Genomic DNA, 10,433 nt, shown 5'->3' with positions numbered 1-10,433 from the left:
AGGCCAGCCTGGTCTAGAAGAGCTAGTTCCAAGAAAAAAAAAAAAAAAAAAAAAAGAAACCCTGTCTCAGAAATCCAAAAAAGAAGAAAGAAAAAAAAAGAAAAAAGAAAAAATGCAGAAAGGGAAAAAAAATAACTATATTTTAAGCAGTATACTCACTTCTTTTTTTTTTAATATTTATTTATTTAATATTCTGTCTGTGTGTATGTCTGCAGGCCAAAAGAGGGCACCAGACCTAATTACATATGGTTGTGAGCCACCATGTGGTTGCCGGGAATTGAACTCAGGACCTTTGGAAGAGCAGGCAGTGCTCTTAACCACTGAACCATCTCTCCAGCCCCCTATACTCACTTCTTGATAGAGTTTAGGACACTCAGGATGAAATCGTAGAGCCCGAAGAAATAACTGTCTGGCACTTTCTGAAGACAAACGATCTTCCATTTCCCATTTGGCTGCCATAATCCACAAAGCTATAGGAAAAAAAGAAAAAATATCAGAAACATATTCGCCATGTGCGTCATATTTGTCACATGTGCCATGTTCATCATGTGTGCCACATCTGTCATGAGTGTCATATCCGTCATGTGTGAACCAGTCTAAACCGGTCAGGACCGGTCGAGACTTGTCTGGTCTGAACCAGACTGAGACCAGTCTGGACCCGTTAGGACCAGTCGAAACCGGTCTGGTTCAGTTTGAACCAGTACAGGCGGGACCGGCCTGACAGATATGACATGCATAAAGGATGCAACATGCAGAGCAAACATGAAGCATGTGGTGAAACCGCTACACATGACAAATACGACACATGTGACAGGTGCAGGCAGGGTGACAGATCTGACACACGTGACAGATTCAGCATACACGACACGCGCTGACAGATCCGACACATGTGTCGTGTTTGATACACATGGCAGACGCGACACGTGTGCCAGATCTGACACATGCAGCAGGCTTTGACGCACGTGCCAGGTGCCACGTGCGGCATGAGTGTCGGATTTAGTGCACGTGTCTGACGTGGCACATGTGTCAAATTTGACATGTGTGGTGGGCGCGGTACACGTGTTGTGTTCGCTGGCGTGTCATGCATGTTGGTTGTGTTGTACGTGTCGTCTTTGTCACACGTGTCGTGTTTGTCGTGTGTTCCGTTTTCACTGCGTGTGTCATGTTTGCCACGCATGTTGCGTCCGTCATGCGCGTCATGTCTGTCAGGCAGGTCTCAACCGGCCAGACCAGTTTAGACCGGCTCAGACCGGACCAGACTGGTTCAGGCCGGTCCCAACCATACCACACCGCTCTTACCCACTTAGCCACCTCTCCAGCCCCAATAAGTTATCTTACCAAAGGGAAAGGGAGTTTCTAATGTTTTGATAGAATTTGGCAACTCTAAGCTAGAAAAAAGGCTGCCAAGCCGCCTCATTGGGAAAGGTGCTTGCCAATCTAATGACCTGACTTTGCTCTCCAGGACCCCACAGAGTAGAAGAAAAGAACAAGCTTCCATAAATTTTCCTCTGAAGTCTACATAATGTGACAAGGCATGTGCATGTCCATGCATATACACACATGCTCATACATACACAAAATAAAAAAAAATATGTACTTTAAAAAAAAAGTTTTAGCCGGGCGGTGGTGGCACATGCCTTTAATCCCAGCACTTGGGAGGCAGAGGCAGGCGGATCTCTGTGAGTTCGAGGCCAGCCTGGTCTACAAGAGCTAGTTCCAGGACAGGCAACAAAACCACAGAGAAACCCTGTCTCGAAAAACCAAAAAAAATAAAAAATAATAAAAAGTTTTAATTAGAAAGAGAGGGCTGGAGAATGGCTCAGCAAGAGAACATTTATTAGAATGCACAAAGGCCCTGGGTTTGGTCACAAGAGAACATTTATTAGAATGCACAAAGGCCCTGGGTTTGGTCACAAGGACTGCAAAAAGCAAGCCTGCTTTTGGTAAAAATGACCCCTGGTTGGAAATCACATCTGGACTTTCCTGGAATCACAAATGGTGGCAAGCCACCGCTTTAAGCTTTCTTGAGCACGTGACTCCTAAAACTGGGTATTGATCTTCCCAGAATTTTCTGTACCCATGGGTTACCAAAGTAGTTCTCCTATCCATTCATGTAGTCCCTCCAGGAACCTCAACTTAAGAATCACACTGACTTTTTAGTCCTAAAAATTGCTAAGCTCACTTGAGTCGTAAGTCATATAAATCTCTGGTTGAGCCTAATACTGTGAGAATAGTTACTGGAATACCTTCACTAAACAAGAGCATGCCCCTTACCACTCACAAGAATGTTTCTTTGTCTCTCTTACAAAACCCGAGTACAGGCCAGGTGGTGGTAGCACACACCTTTAATCCCAGCACTGGAGACAAAGGCAGACGGGTCTCTGAGTTCAAGGCCAGCCTGACCTATAGAGTTCCAGGACAGCTAGGTATACACAGAGAAACCCTGGTCAAAAAAAAAAAAAAAAATCCAAAAACAACAACAAAAAACAGCACACACTTTGTGCCAGCCAACCTTATAAACTATGTTAATATTTTATCCTTCTACCTTTTGGAATAATTCCAAATCTACTGCCTCCAAATATACCCTACAGAACTATCAAGTTTATTTTTCATCAGCTAAAAAGATAAACCATCCTTTCTATCCACAGTTGCAACACCTGGCACATCGACGAGACATACAAAATAAGCAGGGATAAACTAAGACGTAACAAACAGTCTAAGCCAAGTACTCTAATTTCCTAGGTTCATCGAGCAGAGTAAATTCCAAAATGGCTGAGTTTAAATAAAATGTAGAGTAAGAACTGTTGAAGATTTTGATATACCTGGTTTGTTTGAATGAATGGCAAGCATGGCCGAGAATATCTTGCTAAGTTGAGCTTTGGTACCCTGTAAAAGAGAAAAACACTTCACTTCCTGCACAGAAAAATAATTGCTATTCATCTGGAAGCAATATATATACCCTATTAACTATAAAATCCAATGGAAAAGCTAGTTTAGTGAATTATGCCTTAAACTCAGTACTTGGAAGGCAGAGGCATCTGGATCATTATATGTTCAAGGTCAGCCTGGTCTACATAGCAAGCTCCAGCCCAGCTGTAAGTACATTGACACACGCGGACACACACACACTTAGTGGGAAAGATCTGCTATTGCTACAGATATAACAACAAATAAAGACAGGGTAAACATAAATCTTTCTAGCTCTAATTTTTTTACTGAACAAATATGCATAAAAATGATTTTCTTGGCAGCTGGAGAGATGGCTCAATGGTTAAGAGCATTGCCTGCTCTTCCAAAAGTCCTGAGTTCAATTCCCGGCAACTACATGGTGGCTCACAACCATCAATAAACAGGTCTGGTGCCCTCTTCTGGCCTGCAGACATGCACACAGACAGAATATTTCTTTACAACTGAGAATCATTCACACGGTCGGATCTACAAGTGTGAGACTGAGGCTCAGCTCTGCGCCCTGGCTTCTCTCTCCAGCTGTTAACCACATCCCTCCTGAAAAACAGTTCAGCAACATAGAATGAAGCTTAAGGAGCAGATTACAGAAGGGGAAGAGGAAGCTACAAATGGCTTTACTCACCCATTTCTTACAAAAAACTATATAGGACAGCCAAAGTTGAACATCATCCTGCAAGAAAAGCACAGCATAAGCTGCTTGAATTTGACCTTTACATGAATTCACTTCACTGAAAACAGGCAAGTTTCAAAAGATCCAGTGTGCCACACAATCTTCATCTATGAGAGTCTTCCTCACTGAGTCTTGGATCCCTTACGAGAATTCAGTCTAACCCTCTACTCCCACCTACCACAGTCTAAGAAAAGAATCGGCATCTATCTATTTTGTCCAGTAAAATTCTAAAAACTTCTCAAACCAGGTAAAGAAACTAAAGCCTTACATTCTCAGGAATATAAAGCACTTCTGATATATGTTTATTTATGTATATATAGACCAGTCCCCATCAAAACTTGAACATCAACTACTGAGGTACTTCTGCCCATCTCCAAGCCATCACCCAACCATCTTCCTGGTGATTTTTCTTTTTCTTCTTTTCTTTTTTTTTTTTTCTTGAGACACGGTTTCATGTATAGTTGGGGCTGTCCTGGAACTCACTCTGTAGACTAGGCTGGCCTCAAACTCACAGAGATCCACCTGCCTCTGCCTCCTGAGTGTTGGGATTAAAGGCCTGCACCCTTTTGGTTTTCTAATCACTAATAATGTATTAAATAGAGTGTTCAGTGTCATCCTCCCAGAGATCGCCTGCCTCTGCTTCTGGCTCCCTAGTGCCAGGATTAAAGGCATGCACCTCCAGGCCTGGCAAGAATTATTGTTATGTGTGTATGTGCATGTGGAGTAAAAGGTTGATGTTGGAGCCATGTGTGTATGCATCGATACTTTCTGGATCTTGTTATGATCAGTGATCCACAATCCATAATTGTGGCTATTATTTTGTGAGATTAAATGTCTTAGTTTGTTTGTTTCTTTCCTTCCTTCCTTCCTCCCTCCCTCCCTTCCTCCTTTCCTCCCTCCCTCCCTTCCTTTTTTGAGTCTCTCTACATAGCCCTGGCCATCCTGAAACTCACTACATAGTCCAAGCTGGCCTTGAATTCACAGACATTTACCTGCCTCTGCCTCCCAAGTGTTGGGATCAAAGGTATGAGCTTCTACACCCTGCAGTTACTTTTTTATTGTCCTGACAAAATACCATGACCAAGAGATGAGATAAACTTTCTTTCTGTCTTTTTTTTTTTTTTTTTTTTTTTTTTTTTTTGAGACAGGGTTTCTCTGTGGTTTTGGAGCCTGTCCTGGAACTAGCTCTTGTAGACCAGGCTGGTCTCAGAGATAAACTTTCTTAATAGTTTGTGTGGCTTAAACTGTTTCAAGCAATGGCACCATCATGCAAATACGTATTGAGAACTGGAGAGGAGCAGAAAGAACACCCAACTCATAATATGCATACTGTGTATCTTCACGCCTCCTCAGGTATGGGCTGACCACTTACTTTCCACTTTGCTGAAGCACGACCAAAGATACCTTGTACTCGATGTACAATAGAATATTCAATCTCATCCTTCTTAAATGAATATTTAATTCTCTAAAAGGGACAAAAACAAAAAACAAAAAAAAAAGCCTCAGTTAACCACGTTTATCCAATGTAGCGTTCACACATGCTCACTCTCAGTTCCTGACAAAAACAAAAAAACAACAGACAATTACAAGCATCTACTTTGGGCACAGCATAGGTTAACAACCATCAGTGCCTCCACAACAGCAAAACCAACTTAAGAAATTAAACATGAACTTACTGCTCTTCTTCTCTGGATCAGCTCCAAAAGATTAATTTCATACTGTAGGGGATACAAAGGGAAGCATGAAAACGATAACCTCTGAAGTTAAGTCGTGAAATAAAAGATAATTTGCTACTGGCAGAATTTTTTTTTTTGTTTTTTTTTGTTTTTTTTGTTTTTCGAGACAGGGTTTCTCTGTGGTTTTTTGGAGCCTGTCCTGGCACTAGCTCTGTAGACCAGGCTGGTCTCGAACTCACAGAGATCCGCCTGCCTCTGCCTCCCGAGTGCTGGAATTAAAGGCGTGGCAGAATTTTTTTGTTTTGCTTTTGTTTTTCGAGTCAGAGTTTCTCTGTGTAACAGCCCAGGCTATCCTGAAACTCGCTTGGTAGACGAGGCTGGCTTCGAACTCACTGAGATCTGTGATAGGCAGAATTTATAACAAATCTCTAGAACTCACTGGAAATTCACCTTAGCTCCATGAAACTTAAACATTTATAATAGCAACAGTGACTGCAGGTGACTAAGATTCAAAGACAGCACATTACTTGAAAAGCATGACACCTGGGGGCTGGAGAGATGGCTCAGTGGTTAAGAGCATTGCCTGTTCTTCCAAAGGTCCTGAGTTCAATTCCCAGCAACCACATGGTGGCTCACAACCATCTGTAAAGAGGTCTGGCGCCCTCTTCTGGCCTGCAGACATACACACAGAATATTGTATACATAATAAATAAATAAATAAATATATTTAAAAAAAAAAGAAAAGCATGACACCTATAAGATCTATAACATCAATTAATCCAACTCCCTGACTTAAATTTAGCAGCATGTTCCAATTTTCAGTTTAAACAAAAAAAAAATCTAAGCCAGTCATTGTGACACACATCTATACCTCAGAGGCTAAGACTGGAGGAAGGTCATGAGTCCAAAGTGCTAGGAAAGTAAGCCAAGAGGCACAACAACCGCCAGTCAGTGTTACACTATATTCCATTCACCTCAGCACTCCAGAAGCAGACAGGTGGATCTCTGTGAGTTCAAGCCTGGTCTACACAGGGACCTCCAGGCCCGCCAACCAGGACTACATAATGAGACTCTATCTAAAAAAGCAAGACTTGGGGCTGGAGAGATGGCTCAGAGGTTAAGAGCATTGCCTGCTCTTCCAAAGGTCCTGAGTTCAATTCCTGGCAACCACATGGTGGCTCACAACCATCTGTAAAGAGGTCTGGTGCCCTCTTCTGGCCTGCAGACATGCACACCGAATATTGTATACATAATAAATAAATAAATATTTAAAAAAAAAAAAGCAAGACTTGCCTAGCATGCACAAGGACCGCAACACTGCCAAGTATAGCAATGCATACTTATAATCCCAGAATTTGGGAAGTAAAAGCAGGAATGCTTTTTCTTTTATATTTTATCTTCTAGCATTTTGAGATAGTACTTCATGAAGCCCAAGCTGGCTTAGAGCTTACTATGTAACCAAGAATGACCATGAAGCCGAGTAGTGTTGGCACATGACCTTAATCCCAGCACTCGGGAGGCACAGGCAGGCGGATCTCTGTGAGCTTGAGGTCAGCTTGTTCTATAAGAGCTAGTTACAGGACAGGCACCAAAGCTACAGAGAAACCTTGTCTCAAAAAAAAAAAAGAATGACCATGAACATGTGATTGTCCTGCCTCCAGGTGCTAGAATTACAAGGATGCTAGGATTACACATGGAATTCTAGCCACCACATCCAATCTTAGACAGTGCTAGGGACTGAACTCAGCTTTGGCAGACTAGGCAAGCACTCTACAAACAGAGTTATTGCCCCAGCTTAAAGAAGAACCACGATTTCAAGTTAACTTTTCAGCACAGCCACACCTGACATGGTGACACAAGCTTTTGTCCCCCTTTATTTTTATGTGTATGGGTGTTTTGCCCAAATATATTTGTGTATGCCATGCATGCAGTTTTCAGAAGCCAGAAAAGGGCATTAGATCCCCCTGGGACTAGACTTACAGACAGTTGTGAGCCATCATGTAGCTGGAAATCAAACCTGTGTCCTCTGGATGAGTAGTCAGCGCTCTTAACCATGGAACCATCTCTCCAGCCCCATGATACATGCCTTATTCTAAGGCTCAAGAACATGAGGTACCTTTAATCCCAGCACTCGGGAGGCAGAGGCAGGCGGATCTCTGTGAGTTCGAGACCAGCCTGGTCTACAGAGCTAGTTCCAGGACAGGCTCCAAAGCCACAGAGAAACCCTGTCTCGAAAAACCAAAAAAAAAAAAAAAAAAAAAAAAAGAACATGAGGTATTGTTGGGTGGTGGTGGCGCATGCCTTTAATCCCTGCACTTGGGAGGCAGAGGCAGGTGGATCTCTGTGAGTCTCAAAAAAAAAGTGTGTACAACCACAGAATCCTGAAATTCTGTAGAAAATTGTTAAGTCCATTATTGCCTGAGTTAAAATTCTAGGATTTTTTGTTTGTTTGTAATGTGCATTGGTGTTTTGTCTGCATGTATGACCTTGTGATGGTGTCAGATCCCTGGAACTGAAGCTACAGGTAGTTGCAAGTTGCTATGTGGGTGCTGGAAATTGAACTCAGGTCCAGCGCTCCTAACTACTGAGCCACCTCTCCAGCCTCCCAGTTAAAATTTTTGAAGGGACTAAAAAGCTATGGAATCACTCACTTGAACATAATTGATAAAGTCTTCCTTGATAAGGGTTCTCCTCTGTATTTTGTATTCTAGATCAGACGCCTTCTTGATGATAGCCCTGCAGAGAAAGCCAGTTAGACTGTAACATTTGAAAAGTTAAACTTGAACTTAAGATTTTTATCCTGGATATATTAAAAACACACATTTAACAAAACATCTAGTTCCTGAATACAATTTTCTTCCAGAGGCAAAGTACTTACTCTTTTACATTACCTCTGTGCTGTTAAGAACATCCAGATAGCTAGGCGGTGGTGGTGCACGCCTTTAATCCCAGCACTCAGGAGGCAGAGGCAGGTGAATCCCTGTGAGTTCAAGGCCAGCCTGGTCTACAAGAGCTAGTTCCAGGACAGCTAGGACTGTTACACAGGGAAACCCTGACAACACTTTATATTACTTATACATGCTACTAACAAACATTTCTTCTCCAAACCTAAGTTCCTTGGGGGGTGGGGGAGCTTTTTTTTTTTTTTTGCATCCCCTAGAATCAAACCCAGGCCCTTGTGCATGCTAAGTAAGCACTCTGCATTGCTCTTAGCTGCATCCTCAACCCTCAACGCTTAGGTTTTTATGAGAACCAAATCTCTATCCCAAAATCTTGATTTCTACATGGCCAGTATGTAAATTCTTAAAAACCTAAACTGTCTCTATCTAAAAAGCTTTATTACTATAAAGCATTTATGGGAGAAGACAGCCCATCCTGAGTGAACACACACGTGTTTTAGGAAAACTGAATGCAGCATATGCACAATAATATTTAAGAACTCACATTACTGTAATTCATCCGGAATCATTGAAAAGTGGACTGACACAGAAAATCTTCCAAAGCAATTGACTTTTAACAAATTACCGAATGTCAGCTATATGCCGGGCACTATAGCAGAGCTCTAAAGAAGTGTATGAGACGAATGGAATGATCTCCAGTCTACCCACTTAGGAGTCCTACCCACGCCCCCTTGGCTTCCAGGGCGATGGCCTCGAAACTCTAAAGTTGCATACCCCAAACATTTAAACTATAACCAATTTAAAAAAATTTTTTAATCTGAAGCCTCCCGCCATTCACATAGCCCAGGAAGCCCTTGATGGGCTGGAATCCGGGCTACATCACCTCTCGGGCCCCAAGACCCTGACCACCGAATGACGGTCTGTATGACAGGTGAGCACACGGACTGACGGAGTGCTTCGCAACGGGTTAATTTCCATCAAATTCCAACAACGGGCTTTTTCCTCTTTAATCACGTTAGTTAGAAGCAAACTCGGAAAAGTCTCCACGCCTGAAGCTCCCCTCAGCCCGCCCCAGTCCTTCCTCCTCCCCGACCCGCTCACTTAATTTCCGCGCGGCTGAAGAGCCCGATGCGCTCCAGCTGTTCCAACTCCGGGATTCGATCTTCTATGCGTTCCTGAATTATCTCCGCCATGAGGCTGGAACTTCACAAGCCGCCGGGCGGCCAACACGCGTAGAAGCGCCCACTTCTCAGCCTCCGGGATGTCTCTTAGTGACTGATTGAACGTGCTTCGTAGGTCCCGCCTTTTCCGCTTCCGCCATTAGGACCGTCCTCCCCGCTATCGAGGCCGCTGTCGCCTCCCTGTGGTTGACTGTAGAATTGCAGCGAGACCCTTTTCCGGTCTGATATAAGTCTTGTGTGGATCCGGGTTGGGGCCGGGCTGTAGGCGGGGCCAAATCCTCGCTCCACGGAGACCGAAAAAAGCTCTTCTCTTCGGGCTTTACCTGAGCGCCTGAAGAACGCTTTCTATTGGATGTCGTCTGTTTTAATCATTCTCCTATCGCAGGTCCTCACGTCCCTTCACCGAGAACCTAAAATATGCAATTGAAGATGATATTGTTAGTTATGCAAATTCGATGTGGCTCTAAGACAGACAACCGGCTGCCCCAGCTAGCTTTGTGCTAGCTTCTTCTGGAAAGCAATGTGGAGACTTGGATTTCTCACGTGCCAATTTAAGCCTCTATATGGGAGGTTCATTTTAAAATGGTGAGAAATGCTTCCTCATTTAAATAATTAGGGCTATCGTGCCACCAAGCATGGCCACCGAGTTCGGTGGAAGGAGAAGACTAACTCCCGCAAGTGTCCTCTGACCTCAACAGTTTCTCTATGCCACACCGGGCGCGCGCGCACACAAACACACACACTCACGATTTTAAATTTTTTTTTAAAAAAAGAGAGAGATTCTGACTAATGTAGACAAAATATTTAAAAAATATTAGACTCTGATAGATATCAGAGACTGTCATTTGTTTTAGAAAACAGGATTTTGGTAGTGAAAAGTTTGAAAGTTGGTGAAATAAGTCAATATTTACTCAGCTCTTCCTTACAGCATTGCCCAAGCAAATGAACATTTTTTTTAAATATTTATTTATTTATTTATTTATTTATTTATTTATTTATTTATTTATTTATACAATATTCTGTCTGTGTGTATGCCTGC

The 10,433-nt window shown here is 42.8% G+C and overlaps 1 protein-coding gene across 1 annotated transcript in view; it reads right to left on the bottom strand.

The window, feature by feature from the left end:
- Utp6 (UTP6, small subunit processome component) overlaps window positions 1-9,550 on the bottom strand; it is a 29,479-nt gene extending 19,929 nt beyond the window's left edge. The window contains exons 1-7 of the mRNA XM_005349421.2: window positions 9,315-9,550; window positions 7,965-8,049; window positions 5,314-5,355; window positions 5,010-5,102; window positions 3,590-3,637; window positions 2,823-2,886; window positions 352-470 (exon numbers count right to left, since the gene is read on the bottom strand). Coding sequence (XP_005349478.1) covers window positions 352-470; window positions 2,823-2,886; window positions 3,590-3,637; window positions 5,010-5,102; window positions 5,314-5,355; window positions 7,965-8,049; window positions 9,315-9,406 — 543 coding nt within the window. The 5' untranslated portion in view covers window positions 9,407-9,550. The remainder of the gene's footprint in view (window positions 1-351; window positions 471-2,822; window positions 2,887-3,589; window positions 3,638-5,009; window positions 5,103-5,313; window positions 5,356-7,964; window positions 8,050-9,314) is intronic.
- Between the last annotated feature and the right edge of the window lie 883 nt (window positions 9,551-10,433).

Source organism: Microtus ochrogaster, chromosome 7 (genome assembly GCF_000317375.1).
Source record: "Microtus ochrogaster isolate Prairie Vole_2 chromosome 7, MicOch1.0, whole genome shotgun sequence".
NCBI lineage: Eukaryota > Metazoa > Chordata > Mammalia > Rodentia > Cricetidae > Microtus > Microtus ochrogaster.
The sequence above is the reverse complement of the archived record's forward strand: the minus strand, read 5'-3'. Positions and strand labels throughout refer to the sequence as shown.